Source organism: Equus przewalskii, chromosome 1, assembly GCF_037783145.1.
Source record: "Equus przewalskii isolate Varuska chromosome 1, EquPr2, whole genome shotgun sequence".
NCBI classification, from domain to species: Eukaryota; Metazoa; Chordata; class Mammalia; order Perissodactyla; family Equidae; genus Equus; species Equus przewalskii.
The window spans coordinates 91186036-91206606 of record NC_091831.1 but is presented as its reverse complement, the minus strand read 5'-3'; the positions used below and the strand labels follow the sequence as shown (position 1 = coordinate 91206606).

The following is a 20571-nucleotide window of genomic DNA, read 5'->3' as shown; positions in this document are numbered from 1 at the left end:
ATGCATCCCAGCCATTTGTTCATCCACATCCCGATGTTACATTGATGGATTAGCAGAATTGCTGTTTATTGGGAAAAGCCTCCAGAAAGTCCAGGGTTGTCCCCGTCTGAGCTGTTATTGAAGAGTTCTCTGTGCTGAAGTCGGTGGTTTTCACCACTGGTATAGGTCCAGCAGGTACCACGATGCCTGATTTTCACCAGCTTTGACTTTGGGTCTTATTCTTCAAGGAACTACTGGAGGCTTTTGATTTTGAGGGAATATGTGGAATAACTCTCCTGGGTCCTTTCTAGCCTATAATTGAGACCCTGGAGGACAGTCTCCAGCAGTGAACTGCGTAGTGCTCATGAGGCAGGACTGGCGGTGTTAACAAGCACCGACCAGTCCCAAGCAAAGCAGAAGTCCAGGGTTCCTGAGAGGTCAGGGGTGACTCCCCAGGAAGAGGACTTGTTGCCACCCTTCCTCCCCGTCAATCGAAACATATCTTAAAAGCCTTTGGGGAAAGACTCTTGATTATGGAATTGGGGATAGACGCCATGACTCAGATGGTTTCTAAGTCCTCAGATCAAATTGCTTAAGGACCTGATTATGCCAATCTGTCAACATCACTTTGCTGGAGAAGAGGAAGCACTTCAACAGCTAGTCAAGAGAATTCTGCGGATGGTAAAAGCCGTGGCCTCACATTTGGAGGAAGTTCTGGATATGGCATCATTGATGGATAGTCCATGGATGGATATCCAAAAAGCATAGATTACATATGGCCAAAAAGAACGCAGGGATACGCACTTAACTCTAAAGAAGAAAATTCCTTACAAAATGTGCTGCGTTGTGCAGATTGACCCTGAGGTCGAGAAGAGCCCACTGTTTGGACTTGTAGCTTTGAGATGTTTTCTCGGGCCGCAGAAACTGTGGACTCCAGTTTATTTGTTTCATTTATTAGTAGTGATTCCCTCTGTGGTTTGCCTACACTGTGTTCAATTTCCCTCTTATAGATTGGCAACATCATTTCTTCATACTCCCTGGTGGTAACTAATGGGAACTTAAACCTTCAGTTGTCATATGTGACAAAAATACAGAATATTGCATGAGTGGTGAGTAGCTGGAGGGACCATACAAATGAACCAAGGCATCCAGGTATAGTGTATGTGATACATTGATACAAAAATTTAGCATTTTAGAGCCAACGGAATGGGCCAAGGATTTTATAGTGTGGAATATTTCATGGGCCTTTCAAGAATGAAGGAAATTTGTTTTTAAACAGTGACTATTTTAAAAACCCCCCAGAGGTGCAGACTTTTTGCAACACATGTTTCACAGCCCCTCCAGATCTGAACTTTTTCCCCACAACATTTGCCTTCCAAAAACGATTTCAGCATTGTGGAAACAGAAAGTTGAATATTTCAGAGCTGTAAGTCTTGGGGGAAATAGCCTGTCTTTGAGGTTAGATAAATAAGTTTAAACTATTTCTGACATTTTATAGCTGTTTCAGCAGAGCGAACATTTGTAGTTTTGAGAGACCACAAAGAGCAGTGGTATGAAGAATCCTCTCTGAATTTCCTTTGGCCTCATCAGGTCTCTGAAAATGTTCACACGTGTAACGATGCTTCTGGGTGCTGAGTCCTGGGGTCAGCTGCTTTCCTCAGCTCTGGAGACCTTCATCTCTCCTTTTACACCTAAAAACTTGCCAGGTTTTGTTTCTGAAATTCCTGGCGTATGTAGAATATCGCTATCTGTGAAAACTCAATATCACACTTTTGGCAGCGTGAGGTTTAGGTTTAGGTGTAATTGTCTCTGACCCCTGTCAGTTCCAGAGTTTGGAAATTCCAGAGTCTTCTGGAACTGAGTTCTGACAGTTCTGGGGGCTTATGCTGGCCTGGGCCCTGCGCCTCTGGCTCCTCCTTGCACGGACCTGCTGTGGCCTCTTGTTTGCCCTCCATCAAGCAGGATGCAAAACTCCATGCCTTGGCTGGTTTCTACTCATAGCAAGACATCCGTCAATACCAAGCGTTTGCTGGGTGTTTTAAGCAAGGCCGAAGATTAAGGGCCCATGGCAATGTCATCCCGTCCCCGGCTCTTCTGCTCCCTGTTCCCCTTCACCCCCATCCTTCCTCTCCTCGCCCCAACTCCTCGCATCGCCACAGGAACTCTAAATTCTTCTCTCTCTGATCTGCAGCTCTTGCTTACAGATGCTCGCGGCTAAACCTTCCAAGATGTTCTGAAGGAAAAGCATCTGCCCTATTTAGAAAACAGCTGGAGTTTATAGAGCAGGACGATTTCTCTGACCGGTGGTTTGTTCTGCTCAATTTCCTTCGACAAGCCTGCTGCGTGTCCGGCGCTGCTCTGGGGTCCTGGGGTGGGTCTGCATCTCAGCCCTGGACAAGCTGCGGGCTGGTTTCTGCCTGAGGCCTCGCGCTGAGTCCGAGGCTTTTAGAGTGTGTCTTGTTGGAATCCTGGAGAAAGAGGCAGACTCCTGGGAGGAGTCTTACCGGCCCTTCTGCTCCTGAGAGCCTGAAGGCGGGAGAGGCTGATGTTCACATCCCAATGGAGCTATCACCCCAGCACCTAGAAGGGTGCTGGCGCACAGTAGGCACTAGCAGAGTATTCGTTGGGTGAGTGAATTCTTGATTACTTAAAGAGGTAGGGGAGCCGGGGGTGATAGTCTGAGTGGCCTTTATGTTGTCCCCTACACCAAACGACGTAAGCAAAGCCCTCAGGGCCTTAAAGCAGCTGGGAAGCAACAGAGGATCAGAATAAGTAGCGACCAAAGTGGACTCAAAACAGTCACGTTGGAGAGCTTTTCTCTTTAAATTTCTGCTGAGCAGTCCGTTCTGCAGAGATGAACCTCGGGCTTCTGGAGCGCAGTGTTCACACCGCCATCCCCAGCAGCCCGGCTCTGCATTTCAGAACCCCTGAGGCAGGAGAGTCTCTAGGGAGCACCCTGATACGGGAGCTGATTCCCCTCTGGAATTGCCTGTGGCTCAGACTTCCAGTTGGCTGAGCTGCTGAGGGCTTCGGAGGCCTGGCAGGAGCCCCAGGGCGGCCAGCAGAGCCGGGTCACTCTGGGCTGGGCAGCCAGGGGAGGACAGCACTGCAGGAATCGAGACTGTGCCCACTAGAGGCTCTAAGGTGACCTCCTTCCCTTAGGGTCTCGCTTTGATGCATCAGGATACCTCAGCCAGCCAGGGCGTAAGTGCAGCAGAACCGTGTCCTGAGGCCTTGAGGATGGGTGACCCCAGGACAGGCAGCACCCCCAAAGTCAAACCCTCCTCCGGAGCCATCTCAGTCAGCTCGGGCTGCTATTACCAAAGCACCGCAGACAGGGGGCTTAAACAGCAGACATTTATTTCTCACAGTTCTGGAGGCTGGAAGACCAAGATCAAGCTGCCAGCAGACTCAGCGTCTGGTGAGAGCCCCTTCTTGGCTTACAGACAGCTGTCTTCTCGCTGTTTCCTCACATGGTGGAGAGAGAGAGAGCACTTGCAAGCTCTGATCTCTTCCTGTTTTTATAAGGGTGCTAATCCCATCATGGGGGCCCCACCCTCATGACTCATCTAAATCTAATTACCTTCCAAAAATCTCATCCTCAAATACCATCATATTGGGGGTTAGGGCTTCAATATATGAATGTGTGAGGGTGGTGGGACATAAGCATCCAGTCTGTGACAAGAGCCAGGAACACTTGTAATTCAACAGACTTACTGAGCATCTCCTACAAGCCCAGCTGACACCAGGAACTCCCAGAAAGATACAAGACTGACTGTGACATAGTGTCATAAATGCAATAGAGTCAGTATGAACAAAACTCTCTAGGCACTGGGAGGAGTATACGAGCAACTCAGCATCCGAGGTCCATGAGGGCTTCCCATGGGCTGTGAACAGGGCCGTGAAGAGGCCCGTGCCAAGATGAGAAGGGAGGAACATTCCAGACAAAGTACAGAGCCTGAGCAAGGAGAGATGACAGCCGAGGGCAAGCCTGTTGACGGGACACTGAATTGACTGCAGTGTGAGGTCTGTGGCAGGAGGGTTAGGAGGAGAAGCTAGGAGTGTGGTTAGAGCTACATGATGCAGAACTGACAGTGCTAGGGCCTCGTGCTCCTGCGGGTAGTCAGGGACCAGCACTTTGCTCCCTCTGACCTGGCACGAAGAATTGTTTGGCAGTCCAGCTAAAAGGTTATCTCAGTAATTAAGTCAAGAACTATGGCCAAAGCTACAGCAGTGACCATGAAAATGGAGTAGACAGTGATCCAAGAGAGCTCTAAGTTAGGAATGACTTTTTTAAAAACTTAGTAGCAAATTGAACTTGGAGGATGAAAAGGAGAGAGCCAGGACAGGCTCTGAGGCTCCAGGATGGGGCGCTGTAATGATGAGAGGGAGCGAGCACATGAGGCGGTGAGAGGAGAGGGCGATGGAATTTGCTATGGGACTTACTGAGTCTGAGGCGCCTGTGGGACAAGCTGGTGGGCGATGTCCAGGAGACCATTCGTTTTGGACTCAAGGAAGAGGTTAAGATTGAATAGGTAGATGTGCGGGTTTTCAGCATAAGAATTATCCTTGCATTCCTAAAAGCAGATGAAATTGCCCAGGTCAGTGTGTAGAGTGAGAAGGAAGAACTTGGTCCGTCCTCTGGTGTGGTTCCACTCTCTTCACCACAAACTTCCTATTTCCGAGATTTTCTTTTGGAATGTAATTACGTCCATTTGTTCCAAGGAGCATGTGCTGGTGTGGCCGTTTGGCCATCTGCATTGTTTTCATACGTAAGTTTTTAGTCCAGACTCCCATGGTTACGAGGATCAGAGAACCACCTTGAACTGGCTTAAGAAGACTGGAGAAATTACTGGCCCATGAAACTGGAAAGTCCTAGGATGCAGCTGACTTTGGAAACATCTGGATCCAGGAACATAAATGATTCCCTCAAGAATCTGTCTCTCTCTGGCTCTTCGCTCTTTTTATCTGTGTTTTGAGATGGTTGGGGGAGTAGGAGCGATCGCAAAGGGCCACATAAGCCATCACAGGCATTTTGTTTTTTTATTCTGAGTGAGATGGAAGCCATTAGAGGATTCTGAGCTGAGGAATGACTTGATTTGACTTACATTTTAGAAGAAACACTCTGGCTCTTGTCTTGAAAGTCCAGTGTAGGAAATCAAAGAGCGAAAGGAAGGCGCGGTGGAAACCGAGAGACAGATTAGGAAGACTTTGCAAATTCTAGGTGAGCGAAGCCATCTTTAAACACCATGCTCTGAGTCCACATGCCCCTCCAGCTGCAGCCTCCTTCCTCAGTTTCCATTCATGGCAGAGCACCTCAAGGGCAGGTTGCCCTGTCTCCAATTTCATCCCCTCGTTTTCTCTCGAAGTCACTCCAGCCAAGATATGTGTATCAGATCAACATATTGTACACCTTAAACTTACACAACGTTATATGTCAATTATATCTCAGTGAAGCTGGGGGGAAATCTGGCTGAGAGAGGCAGAAATAAAAATAGAGCTGGAAAGAATTTTAAAAATTGATCACAGAAATAGCATTAGCAGTAAACAAAACATTCTACATAAAATGAAATGAGTGAAATAGGAGCAAACTTGAGAATTTCTTGCAAAATACACAGAGAAAAACCAATGATATCTAGGGTAACAGACATGAAGGGAGAGATTAACAATCACATAGTTGGTGTTCCTGAGCAAGAGAATGGAGCAAAAGGAGCAGACACAGAATTTAAATATGGAAGGAGGGAAGGAAAGAGGTTTTACTGAGTGGAAAACAAGACTGTAGTTTGCAAACTGAATGTCCTGTTCCAGGCAAAATTAATGAGAAATTAGTACTATCTCCTGATAATATCGTGGCAAAATTTTTGAAATTTTAGATCATAGAAAGAATCCTACAGGTATCCAGAAAGGGAAAAAGGACGTAACAACAACAGATTACTGAAAAAGGAATAAAAATAGTCTTGCCTCAGATTTCTTCAAAACGTTAATGTCCACGTGACAGTGGCTGGCATGAGCAAAGTGGTGAGGAAACTCCAGTTCCGTGGCCAGCGAAGCTGCTTCTCAGTGAAGAGAAGAGAAAACGTTCTTAGACATTCGAGGATCCGTGATCTCTCCTGCACGCTGACCTCCCTTTGGGGGAAGATACTCCAGGCTGCTCCACTGCCAACCAAGGAGCGAATCTTTCAGGATCATGGAGACATTGCAATATAAAAGGAATCATAATAAAACATGAAAACGACTGAAATCTAGAACTTAAAAATTTATTTTAGTGGCTTAAAAATAGATTGCAAATCTCAAAAAAGAATCTTTAGGAGAAAATATACAATGAAAAATAATGTGAGATGATCTGAATTTCAAATCCCATATTATATGGGTTGTTTCCATAGCTTGGCTATTGTGAATAATCCCACAATGAACATGGGAGTGTGGATATCTGTTTGAGATCCTAATTTCAATTCTTTGGGATATATACTATACCCAGAAGTGGGATCGCTGGATCATATGGTAGTTCTCATTCTTAAAATTTTTTGAGGAACCTCCATGCTATTTTCCAAAACAGCTGAACCACTTTATGTTTCCACAAACCGTGTAGGAGGGTTCCAGTTTCTCCACAATCTTGCCAACACTGGTTATCTTCTGTTTTTTGGATAATAGCCCTCCTAACAAGTGTGGTGAAATCTCATTGTCCTTTTGATTTACATTTCCCTGATGACTGGTGACATTGAGCGTATTTTCATATACCTCTTGGCTATTTGTATCTCTTCTTTAGAGAAATGTCTGTTTCTTTCCCATTTTTAAATTGGGTTATTTGGGTTTTTGCTATTGAGCTATATGAGTTCCTTATGTATTTTGGATATGAACCCCTTATCAGATGGCTTGCAAATATTTCCCTCCATTCTCTAGGTTGCCTTTTCATTTCATTGTTTCCATCACTGTGCAGAAACTTTGTAGTTTGATGTAGTCCCACTTGTCTATTTTTGCTTTTGTTACTTGTGTTTTTGGTGGTCCAGGATATCATAGCCAGGCCAATGGCAAGAAGCTTTTATCCTATGTTTTCTCCTAAGAGTTTTACAGCTTCAGCCTTATGTTTGTCTTTAATCTATTTAATTTATTTTTTTTAGTTTATTTTTGTGTATGGTGTAAAACAGGAGTCCAGTTTCATTCTTTTTCATGTGGATGTCCAATTTTCCCAACACCAGTTGTTGAAGAGACTATCTTTTCTCCTTTGTGTATTCTTGGCACCCTTGTCAAAGATTTGTTGACTGTATATATGTGGGTTTAATTCTGGGTTCCCTGTTCTGTTCCATTGGTCCATATATCTGTCTTTATGCCCGTACTATAATGTTTTAGTTACTGTAGCTTCATAAGATATTTTGAAATCAGGAAGTGTGATGCCTCTAGCTGTTTCTTCCTTCTTGAGATTGCTTTGGCTATTCAGTGTCTTCTCTGGTTCCATATGAATTTTAGGATTGTTTTTTCTATTTCTGTTTAAAAAATGCTATTGGAATTTTGATGGGGATAGCGTCTACATGAATTTGTAGATAGCTTTGGGTAGTGTGGACATTTTAACCATATTAAGTCTTCCAATCCATGAACATGGGATGCCTTTCTGTTTATTTGTGTCTTCTTTAATTTCTTGCATCAGTATTTTGTACTCTTCCATGAGCAAATTTTTCACCTCCATGGTTAAGTTTATTTCTGAGTATTTTATTCTGTTTGATGCTATTGTAAATGGGGTTGTCTTCTTAATTTCCTTTTCAGATAGTTCATTGTTAGTGTGTAGAAATGCAACTGATTTTTGTATATTGATTTTGTATCCTTCAACTTTACTGAATTTGTTTATTAGCGCTAACAAATTTTTTTGGAGTGTTTAGGATTTTCTGCATAAAGGATAATGTCATCTGCAAGCAGAGATAATTTTACTTTCTTCCTTTCCAATCCTTTTTATTTATTTTTCTTGTCTAAATACTCTGACTAGGACTTCCAGTATAGCATTGAATAGAAGTGGCAAGAGTGGGGCTATTTATCTTGTTCCTGATCCTAGAGGAAAAGCTTTCAGTTGTTCACCATTGAGTATGATGTTAGCTGTGGGTTGACATATATGGACTTTATTATGTTGAGGTAAGTTGCTTCCATGTCTAGTTTGTGGAGAGTTTTTATCATGAAAGAGTGTTGAATTTTGTCAAATGCTCTTTCTGAATCTATGGAAAGGATCATGAGGCTTTTATCTTTCATTCTGTTCATGGGGCGTGTCACATTAATTAATTTGCATGTGTCCCAGGGATAAATCTCACTTGCTCCTGGTATATGATCCTTTTAATGTGTTGTTGAATTTGGTTTGCTAGTATTTTGTTGAGGATTTTCCATCTGTGTTCCTTAGGGATATCGGCCTATAGTTTTCTTTTCTTGTAGGTTTTTGTCTGGCTTTGGTATCAGAGTAATGCTGCCTCATAAAATGAATTTGCAAGTGTTCCCACTTCGTAAATTTTTTGCAAGAGTTCAAGAAGGACTGTGTTAATTTTTCTTCCCATGTTTGGTAGAATTCACCAGTGAAGCCATCTGGCCCTAGACTTTTGTTGGGAGGTTTTTCATTACAGGTTGCATATCCCTATTCTTGATTTGAGTCTAAGTTTTCTGTTTCTTTATGATTCAGTCTTGGTAGTTCATATGTTTCTAGGAATGTATCCATTTCTTCTAAGTTATCCAATGTGGTGTAAACTTGTTCATAATAATGTCTTATGATCCTTTTGGTTTCTGTGTCATCAGGTGTAATGTTACCTCTTTCATTTCTGATTTAGTTATTTGAGTCTTTTTATTTATAATAAGTCTAGCTAAGGGCTTGTCAGTTTTGTATATCTTTTCAAAAAACTAACTCTTAGTTTTGTTAATATTTTCTATTGTCTTTCTATTCTCAATTTCGTTGATTTCTTCTCTAATCTCTGTTTTTTCCTTGTTTCTTCTAACTTTGCATTTAGTTTGCTCTTTTCCTGATTTCTTGAGGTGTAAGTTAGGTTGTTTATTTGAGATCTTTCTTCTTTTGTAATGTAGACATTTATTGCTGTAAACTTCCCTCTTAGTATTGCTTTTACTGCATCCCATGGGTTTTGGTATGTTGTATTTTCATTTGTATTTGTTTTAAGTATTTTCTAATTTCCCTTTTGATTTTTTATTTGACCTGATGGTTGTTCAAAGTGTGTTGGTTAATTTCCACATATTTGTGATTTTTCCAGTTTCCCTTCTGTTACTGATTTCTGGTTTTATTCCATTGTGGTTAGAAAAGATACTTGGTATGATTTCACTCTTCTTAAATTCATTGAGACTTGTTTTGTGGCCTAATATGTGATCTGTCCTGGAGAATGTTTCATGTGTGCTTGAGAAGAATGTGTATTTTGCTGTTGTTGGGTCGAATGTTCTATGTATGTCTGTTAAGTTCATTTGGTCAATAATGTAGTTCAAGTCCACTCTTTCCTTACTGATTTTCCGTCTGGATGTTCTATCCATTGTTGAAAGTGGGGTATTGAAGTCTCCTACTATTACTGAATCACTATCTATTTCTCTTTTCAGGTCTGTCAATGTTTGCTTTATATATTTTGGTGCTCCAATGTTGAGTGCATATATATTCATAATTGTTATATCTTCCTGATTAATTGACCCTGATATCAATATTTAATGACCTTTGTGTAATAGTGACCTTGTAACAGTTTTTGACTTATTTTGTCTGATATAAGTACAGTCACCCCTGCTCTCTTTTGGTTACCATTTGCATAGAATATCTTCTTCCTTCCTTTTACTTTCACCCTATGAGTGTCTTTAATTGTAAAGAGAGTCTCTTGTAGGCAGCATTTATTTGGATCTTGTTTTTCTTTTGATCAGTTCAGCCACTCTATGCCTTTCGGTTGAAGAATTTAATCTATTTACATTTAAAGTAATTATTCATACGTAAGGATTTATTATTGTCATTTTTTAAATTTTTTTGTATGATTTGTGGTTCTTTTGTCCTTCTTTTCCTCTCTTTCTGTCTTCCTCTGTAATTTATTGATTTTTAAAAATAGTGACATGCTTTGATTTCTTTTTATTTTGTGTGTCTAATATGAGTATTTCTTTTTTTTTGTGGTTACTATGGGGCTTAGATAAAACATCTTATAGTTATAGTTGTCTATTTTAAGGTGATAACAATATAACTTCAATCACATACAAACAATCTACACCTGTCCTCTCTGCCCTCCCACTTTATGTTATTGATGTTTCACTTCACATCTTTTTATATTGTGTATCCATTAAGAAATTTTTTATTTATAGTTATCCTTACTACTTTTGTCATTTAACTTTTATACTAGAGTTAAAAGTGATTTATACACTCCCAGTTCAATATTATAGAGTTGATATTTGTGTATGTGTTTACCTTTACTCATGAGTTTTATACTTTCATATGTGTGTTTTTGTTTTGCACCCTTTCATTTCACCTTGAGGAATTCCCTTTAGCATTTCTCGTAAGGCAGGTCTAGTGATGATGAGCTCTCAGCTTTTTTTGTCTGGGAAAGTCTTTATCTCTCCTTCATTTCTGAAGGATAGTTTTGCTAGGTATATTATAGGTTGGCAGTTTTTTCTTTCAGTACTTTGAATATATCATCAAGAACAATATTTCTTAGAAATCTTTATATATGAATATATAGAGCACTTTTGTTTTCTTTTATAGAGTGGCTTATGATATTTTATTGCATAGATTATGGTACGTTAGTTAATGGATCCCTGTTATTGGATATGTGAATTGTTTCCAATCTTTTGCTTTTACATAACTGCATAGAGCATTTTGTATGCAGGTATATCGGTAACATTAATTCCTAGAAAAGGGGATTACTAGATTAAAAAATAAATCCAAATTTCTTTCAACTAGTTTATTTACTTATTTATTTATTTTGAGGAAGATTAGCCCTGAGCTAATACCTACCACCAATCCTCCTCTTTTTCTTGAGGAAGATTGGCCCTGAGCTAATATTTGCACACATCTTCCTCTACTTTATATGTGGGATGCTGCCACAGCATGGCTTGACAAGCAGTGCGTAGGTCCATGCCCGGGATCTGAACCAGCAAACCCTGGGCTGCTGAAGTGGAGCGTGCGAACTTAACTGCTGTGCCACCAGGCATGCCCCATCAACTAGTTTATTTTGTAAGCAAATTGTAACATTATTTGAACTTAAAATACAACATTCAGTTTCCATATTATAAAAGAAAAGGGAACAAAGAAAGGATAATCAAAAGGCCCATAAAATCAGAAAGCCTAGAACAGTGACAAAAGTAAACCCAAACTCATGTGTAATCACCATAAATATTAAGGGGGTTCAACACTGTTGTTAAGAGCAAAGACTCTCAAACTGGGTTTCCAAATAAAACCTAATATACTATTTACAATATAACAATATACTACAAGAGACATTTCTAAAATAGAATTATACCAAAAGTTCAAAGATTGGACAAAAGTATTTTAAGCAGAAGGAAGTAGAAACAGAGCAATCAGTAGCCACACTAGTAAAATCAGACAAGATAGGATTCAAGACTAAAAAACAAGATAAAAAGATGTTCATCTAAAAGAATAAAATACACAGTGAAGTATTGTCACCATGAATTGTCATGTGCTGGATACACATTTTATAATTGTTATTTATTGTTACAAACATAGACCTGAGGGCTTGTTCTGGACATGAAAGCTCAAGGAGAAACAAATAAACAAGGAGACATACTAAAAGAATGTAAGTGTTAATTATTGTGTGTATTTGAACTTTACTCCCTAAAAATAAATAATGTTCCTTCTTTTCAAGTATCCACAGAATATTTACAAAAAAATGATTGGGTATTAGGTCACAAATGCACCTTAGAAATTTCGAGGAACAGAAATTGTACAGACTACATTTTCTGACCACAAGGCACTAAAGGTACAAGTCCTCTACAAAACGTTAAGTGAATGAAATGCCAACTACTTGGAAATTTTAAAATTCCTTTCTGAGTAACATGTGAATCAAAGAGGAAATCAGATGCAATTGCCAACGACTCAGAAAACCATTCTGCTGCTCAGAGTTGTGTCCTGAGCCGTCTTCTGCAGTCACAATTCATTCTCCCCCAATCACCTCATTTAATTTCGTGATTTCAGTAATCATTCTTGTGTTAATACTTTTCTCTCCAGTCCAGACATTTCTTCTGAGTTCCAAACCCAGAGTCAGTTGCTTCTGGATATTATTTACCTAGCTCATTCTCAGTATACTTACAATACTTTATCCTGTGCTCCATGCACATCTGCTCTTGCTCTTGTCTCCCCAATTTCAGTTAACCCCCATCCATCTGCATGTTGTCCTTAAATCCTTCACTCCCCCAGATAAGATCAGTCACCAAGTCCTGGTGGTTTTTCCTCCCTAATATTTACTAAGTTCATCTCTTTCTCTCTGGATCCACTGCCCCCAGATTCCCCTTAGCACCCTTTGTCTCTCACCTCAGTGGCGTCAGGAGCCGCCTAAGTCGTCCTGACCTGGTCTCCCTCTTCCCCGTTTTACGTGACATCCAGACGGATATTTCTAAAGCACCAATCGGATATTTTCACCACTGCTTAAAATAACTAAATCGTTTCCTATTTCCCTTAGAATAAATTCAACAACACTTCTTACTGTGGATAAGAAATGTTTATTTTATGGGCACCTGCTCACCTCTTTAGTTCCATCTCTCCTCACTCCTCCCTGATGTACTTGAAGCTCCAGTCATAATAAACACTTTATGGTTCTCCTAATGCACTGTATTTTCCTTTGTGTCCAGGCCTTTATGGATGCTGTTCCTTCTACCTAAAACAATCTCCCCGCTACCTCCACCCCCTTCACTTGCTGTGTTCCTACTTGTCCTAAAGCATTAGCTTAGATGCTCCTTCATGTGGGGATCTTCCCTCCAGTCTGCATGAACCACAGCTCCTAGGTGCCAATGGCATCCAGTGCTTACCTTTGTCATAAGCCCCTATCTCCTTTCATTGCAGTCATCTGTCTCCCTCCAAAGCACCCTTCTAAAATTAAATGTCTTGAGGAACTTAGTTCACCATCAATATTCTCAGCACCAGCAGAGAGGAGTCTCACTTGATAAACATTTTTGGAATGAGTGAAATAATGGCAATAGTTGTATTGCGTTTCAAAAATCCAAGATATACAGTCAAAGCTGTACTCAAAAGAAAATTAATACCTTTAAATATTTTAATTTTAAAATAAGCAAATTAAAATAAACTAAAAGTCAACTCAAAGACTTAGAAATTTCCATGTAGGCTAGAAATTGAAGGGAATTTCTTTGATTTGATAACAACTATCAGAAACGAAAGCAAACATCAAGCTTAAGGATGAAACATTAGTACTATTTCCTTTAAAGTTGGAAACAAGACAAATATACCTGCTGTAACTATTCTTATTCAGTATTGTTCTGGAGACATTAGTTAATACAACATAAGAGTGAATAGAAATTATAAGTATAAATATTGGGGAAAAAAGAGATAAAATTGTCATTATGTGCAGATGATCTGATTGTATACCCTAAAAAAAAAGAAAATCAATTGAAAACTATTCAAAATAATAAAGTTCAGGAAGATGACTGGATACAAGATAAATATGCAAGTGTTCATAGCTTTCTTAACTGTCCTACGCAATGAACAACTGTAAAATATATTTTCAAAGAGCTCACTCACTATGGCCATAAAAACTATAAGATGCCCAGGAATAAATTTATCGAGCAGCATACAAGTCCCACCTCCATTGTGGTTAAGGGATCAGTTCTGGGGTAAACTGTGTGGGTGTGACTCTCAGCTGGTAAAGTGTCTGGTGACCTTAGGAAAGCTTCAGCTCTGTGTGTGTGTATATTTGTAGAAAAAACAACTGGAAAGATGTATGCACTGTGATTGGCACTCCTCTGACATTTAGGTTCCAACCTAGTCTTGACCAGACCGGCTTCCTCAGCTGTAAGATGGCACTAATGTCGACTGCTTCCCGGGGCATGGGAATAACCGTGAGAATCAGCATCTCCTGGAGCATGCATTGTGCCCACTGGAGGGTGCATTGAAAATAGTGGTGACATCTCTTTTTTTGTTAGAAAGGCTTGCCATGGATGCCACGTTCTCTCTATCCAGGGCACTGCAGGAGGAGGGGACATCCTCGAAACCAGTGACCTAGCTTGGTCTAAGGCATCACCTGAGGCTGCTCTAGCTCTTAAGAACCAGATGAGGCTCCTCTGGGTTTATCATTCACGGCCCAGCAGAATGCTGAGACTTCTCAAGATGTGGGGGAAGAAATTCCTTTAATTCCTCATGCTCCCTCATGCTCCTCAGCCTCCACACCGCACTGCATCAACCCAGACTTGAAACTCAGCACCTCTTTCTGTCCCCTGAGATGACCCTCTTTTAAAAAAATATTAATGAACAAAATCTATTTCCCTGGAGATTTTATGTTCCTCCTGAAGAAGGAACGTTTCATTGTATGTGCCCAGTGAACAACATAAAGACCATATTAGATATTTTTGTTTCCCAAAGGCTTCTTTGTGACAACCCACTGCTGGACATTTCTCTCTCTGTCTCACCCAGCTTCACCAGCTCCTCTTTTCCAGCCATTCTCCCGCCTCCCCCTCTCAACTTCAAATTTCTCTCCCTTCTCAGTACACAGCAGTCCACCCTCTTTGATTCCTATTCCTTGACTTGTATCCATGAACCAGTCAGGTCCTTAGTAGACCAAAACCCTTTGCTTTAACAGGATCCCCCAACTGCCACAGAGGAGCTATAGAAATAGCCATTTTTCCCATGATAAGTGACTAAACTCATTTGCTGATGTGACCAAAATGCTAAATGGTGTTTGTCTTATGGTTCGATGGCCCTATTCTTAAAGGAATTTGCCTTTGTCATATTTGTTTTTGTTCCAAAGGTGTCCCTCAGCCTAATATAACTTGGGTGAAGAGAGGAGGATCTCTGAGTGACAATATTTCCTTGCTTTTCAATGGATCCCTGTTGTTGCAGAATGTTTCCCTTGAAAATGAAGGAACCTATGTCTGCACAGCCACCAATGCTCTTGGAAAGGCAATGGCAACATCTGTGCTCCGCTTGCTGGGTACGTTTCAAATTCTTGCTGTTCTTCAAGTGGTTCCCATAATATGTACAAAGGAGGACCCAGTTTTTGTTGGTTCTGGAGTCAAGGAGTGAACAAGATGGACATTAAATGGTTTTAGCTAGTCCTGCCATTGCCTACCTACAAAGGAACACTAAATCTAATATTCCTACCGGTTCTTGTCTCAGAAGGATGGGACTTTCTTGCTGCTGCTTTTCTGCCTAAGAACCTGCAATGGGATTTGAACTTTTCTGCCCAGAATCAAGACTCTTCATGTTCTGCCTCCTCATCTGCTTGGCTCCTGACCCTGAGCCCCATTCTAAGCTAGCACTGATCTCTGTTCTCGTCAACGTGGTTTCCCACCCTATGATCCAATACACACACACACACACACACACACACCATGCTTTTCTCCAGGCACCCTGCTCTCCCAGGAAGAAGTGTCTTTTGCTGTCTTCCTCACATCGCCCCAATACCTCCCATCCTGTAGGGCCAACTGAACATGGTAGAGACCATGTCTACTGTTTCTTTTGCAGTCCTGGGGATATAATACAGTATGAGGCACACAGTGGGTGCTCAGTAAATACTAATCAATTGAGTTTTAAGACACCTTACAGTTGGGTCAGTGTTGTAATTTGGAGAAGGTCCTTACAACATGGCCCCTGGCACAGGATGATAAGCTGGCTTCTTCTTGTGCTACCACCTAGGGATAATGTCTGGAGTTCACCAAACTCTTATCACCAAAATTGGCTGTATGTTGCTGGGGTTTTAGGAGTCAATAAATAATACTCCTCTTTCCCACCAGAGTTTGGAACCAATTGAGAGTTAATCACAGAAGTCAGTCAGATGGACATTAGAGATTATTTATTATTCCCTTTTGTGTCTCCAGCTCCTAATGCAGATGTGGGTGTTAAACAAGTGTTTCATAAATGCATGAAATTGATTCATTGGCAGAACCTGTGTTAGATCATAGAATCCATTGCTGAAGCAAGAGGATGATGGGAAGAGCTTTCTCCATGGCTTTTCTTGTAGGCACTTAGAGGAGTCCAGAGACGTAAACAGGTGGGAGGCGCCAACGCAGGGAGCTGGAATAGCTGTGCACAAAGCACCTTGATGTTCATTAACTCTTTTCGTATTTACAATAGCACAGTGTGGTGGGGAGTGATGTTTAATCCAGTTGTGTAAATGAGGAAACCTTAGACTCACAGTAAGTTTGTACTAGAGCCTAAATAGATGGTCTTGGCTTCCAGTGTTCTTCATACTACCCCTCGTGGACTCTCAGTGCTGGTCAGTAAGGCACTGGTATACCTCCATGCGGCCCTCCCCAAAGAGCCCCTCACCACGTAAGGTTCCCTATAAACCATCGCCCATTCTCCTGCCCCCAAGGCTCCTCTCGAGGGGAGGGGCCCCACTGGACCCAGCTGCTTCCCCCAGTCCCTTTGGGAATTCTGGTGAATATATTTCTTCCATCTTGTTAGTTAGGCTATAAACCCTGAAAACACGCAGACATGCCATGTACTAGCACAGTTAATAACTCTAACTAAACCCCTATCGCACCCCATACACCCAAACCCGTCCACGGCTCCCAGACCTGGGTGAGCCTGAGCATCCAGGAGCATAGCATTCTACTGGAAAAGGCTTACTTCCTAGTACTTGTCTTCTTTAAGAACACCTAAGCTGGAGCAAAAATTAGATAATTCGTCATTGGTAAACAAGTGTTTCTTTTTTTTCTTTCTCAGAACAAAGATGGTCAGACAATAAAACTGTATTTCCCAAGGACCATAAAAAGCATGTTCTCCGGGCATCCAACACTGGAACCAAAAGCAATGACCCAACAGGAGGACCCCTACTTCCAGGTCTGGGATTTTGACTGTTTTGGAATTTGCCATTTGTGAAGCATGTGCAAGGAAAAGGATTTAGCTAAAAGGCCCTCCATGTTTTGTACTTTGCAATGAGTAAAATTATTCCTAGGCATTTGGCCAGCTTCTCCCTTGACCTTCAGCCTTCTGTGGTTCAACTTGTTCCTTCCATATTGAAACATTTTGGGGAAAAAAACCTCACTCCTGAGAAAGCCCGCAGAGCTCATATCACGATATACATCGTTATTTGTGATAATACAGGTATTGGTTTTCCAGTTTCAAAACTATTGCCAACTTGGCAAATATTAATAGAGGGAAGAGTTGCTGAATTCTGGAATCAATTCTTTCATTTTTTTCTTCCACAATTTTTTTTTCCCACACATACTAACTTTGTTATGTATCAGGGCTTGGTCAGGAAAACCTAATCTAAGTATTTGAAGCTTGCAAAACTCTTCAGGAGGCCAAGGGAGAGAGGTAGAGTTAAGAAAATCAGAAATGCTAGAATCTCAGACACTGGAACTGATGATCTCAGCATCTTGCAGCTCAAAAATGGCTAAATCACAGGAAGACACAGAGAAGCTACTGTTAGACCTCATGCTTCGTTATATCTGCTATACAGGGGCGATAATGACTACATCATTTCAACCTTTCCAATCTTGAGTAAGAGCCCCTCCTTTGCAGAAAATATCCTGTAGGATATAACTCTGCAGATAAGGATTCTAGAAATGTGGTTCCTAGGCTTCCACCTCCAGAGATGCAGGGAAAGCATAGAAAAGGAAAATAGAGTCAAGCTGCCAGTCAATAATCCAGCTCATATTATTTCCGACATCATTATCTAGGGTATTTCTATGATGCGTTTCTTCTTCTCTTTCAGGCATAATGCTACCATTACTACATGCGCTATTATCCATTCAGTCAGTATTTATCTTAGTCTGTTTGGGCTGCTGTAACAAAATACCACAGTCTGGGCGGCTTATAAACAACAGACGTCTATTTCTCACAGTTCTGGAGGCTGGAAGCCCACCATCAAGGCACCAGCAGATCCAGTGTCTGGTGAGAGCTCACTTCCCATTTTGTAGACAGCTGTCTCATCGCCATGCTCTCACATGGTGGAAGGAGTGACGGAGCTACGGGGCCTCTGTTACAAGGGCACTGATCCCATTGATAAGGGCTCCACCCTCATGACCTGGTCACCTCCCAGAGGCCCCACCTCCTAAGACCATCACATTGGATGTTAGGATTTGGCTATGGATTTGGGGGAGACATAAACGTTCAGCCTATAGCAACAGTCAATGAACACTTGCCCAGTGGTGCTTACTCTTGCCAGAGTTGGAGATACAGAGATGACCTAGCCCCTGAGAAGCTCAGAGAGTAAAGAGGGAGACAGTCCTGTAAACAGACATCTTGAAGCAGTGTGACGAGTGCTGTGATGGAAGGACAACCGAAGTGCGATGGTGGCGCTGAGGAAGGGCCAACTCTCTCTGGAGAAGCCCACTGAGGTTTCATATGGGTCGTGATGCTTGTCTGGGAAGAGGAAGGAGAATATTCCAGGCAGAGAAACCAAGATGTGCGAAGGCAGGGAGATGCCCCGGCAGCACGCAGCATGAGGACACGAAGGACTCCCTCAAGTCAGTTAGAAATGGATATTCATGAGGTGGAAACTGCTGGTGAAGGTGAAGCCTTTGGAATATTTGAAAATTTGTTTTATCGGAACCACCTACATTGTTTTGCCACCTCACACGCACACACACATGCACACCCATGCACGTGCACACACACGCACACACTATGGAATATGCCAACCCTTCAAGGGGTCCTTACTGTAGTGTTTCAAAGAGACTCGTTCATTAATTTAACCAATACAGTTGAGTACCTAATGTATAACATGCCGCCCTAGTGGTGAACAGGACAGAAGAGATCGCCACCCTCACGGACTTGGCATTCCAATAGGAGAGATGGACAGTAAACAAGTAAACAAATGTATAAGGTATTTCTCTGTGGTAAGTGCTAGGAAGAAAACAAATCAGGTAATGAGATGTGTAGGGATTGGCCATAGCCACTTTAGAGAATAGTCAGGACCAGACTCCTGAGGGGGTGATCTCTGAGCCCAGACGTAAGGGATGGGGCAGAGCCATCCACGCAGAGATGAGGAAGGGTGTTTTGGCAGAGGGGATAGTAAGGGCGAGGACCGGAAAGTGAGAATGAGCTTGATGCGGTCGAGGAGCAGAGAGAAGATCCACACGCTGGGGCACAGTGAGGGAGACGGCGAGGGCGTGAGAGGGCGCTGCAGCGTTGAGAGGACCAAGTCCTTCAGGGCTTTTAGGGTCAAGGTAAAGGCTAGAGCTTACTCCTAAAACATGGGAGGCCACTGAGGACTCTTATATGGGAGTAAATATGCTCTGCTTTTCAAATGCGTTTGTGTCAAAAATCACTAACCATAAACAAAAAATTATCAAATTGAACCACATCAAAAATGTAAAAATCTGCTCATCAAAGACACCATTAAGAATATGAATAGCTAAGCCATAGACTGCGGAAAAGATTGGCAGAACATATGTCTGATTAAGAATTTGAATATATGAAGAATATATGAAGAACTCCTACAAGTTACCAGTGAACTCTGCCCTCTCCAAAAGAGACAACGGGCAAAAGACTTGAACAGATGGTTCACAAAAGAAGATCCACAGACGGCATGGGAGAATGGAAGTTAAAACCACCTACCAGAATACTGAAAACAAAAGGACTGACAGTGCCAAGTGTGGGCAGGGATGTGAGGCGACTGGAACTCTCATGCACAGCTGATAAGTGTGTAAAACGGTCCAGCCACTTTGGGAAACGGTGGCATTGTCCAATAAAGTTAAGCTTACGCCTCGTCCCAACAGTTCCACTCACAGGTATTTACCTGAGAAAAATGAAAACGTGTTCACAAAAAATATTGTACAAGAGTGTTCACAGCAGCCTTCAGTTCGTAATGGCCGTCGCCAGGAGAATGGATAAACAGACTGTGGTGTATTCATACAATGGAATGAATCGAAAGAGCTGATTAAAAAGAGTTAGCAGGAAACATTTTGGGGAGATGAAATGTTTCACGCTTTGCTTTGGATCCCGTGGTTCCCTAAGTACATACAATTGTGAAAACTCATAACACTGCACGCCTGATATCTGAGCACTTTATTGCATAGGAATTATACCTCAATAAAAAAATGCATGTTTTTTAAGAAATGTGTGTGTGTCCTGCCTTGAACTGTCAAGGTGTCTTTGTGGCAGAGTAGGGAGGGTCAGATCTGGAGTCAGACACACCTGGGTCCAATCCAGCTGACTGATGAAGGACCCTGGGCAAGTCCTTAAGTTTTTTTCAGTTCCCACCTCTGCAAATAAAAATAATCTCATTCACAAGATGACCATAAGGATTAAATGAAAAATTTATGTCAAAGTGTCCGACTCGGTACCTGTCACCTCCAGGTTCTCAATAAAATTAGCTGTTTTTAAAAATTGTTTAAAATAAACTGTAAGGGGCCCACACTAAAAATACATATTGTTCTGCTTTGCAAATGATGCCATATGCAACTTCAGACAAAAATTCAAAACTCAGAAGGAAAAACTGGAAAACAATAAGTTAAATCGCTCTGCTA

The 20571-nt window shown here is 41.7% G+C and overlaps 1 protein-coding gene across 5 annotated transcripts in view; it reads left to right on the top strand.

Annotated features, from left to right (window-relative positions):
• Positions 1–20571, top strand: part of ADAMTSL3 (ADAMTS like 3) — a 327141-nt gene that overhangs the window by 289201 nt on the left and 17369 nt on the right. For all 5 annotated transcript variants that reach the window (XR_011525377.1, XM_070569997.1, XM_070569993.1 and 2 more), the window contains exons 24-25: positions 14901–15083; positions 16820–16936. Coding sequence is in view for 4 of the 5 variants with exons in the window: in XM_070569997.1 (XP_070426098.1) it covers positions 14901–15083; positions 16820–16936 (300 nt within the window). In the remaining variant the exon portion in view is untranslated. The remainder of the gene's footprint in view (positions 1–14900; positions 15084–16819; positions 16937–20571) is intronic.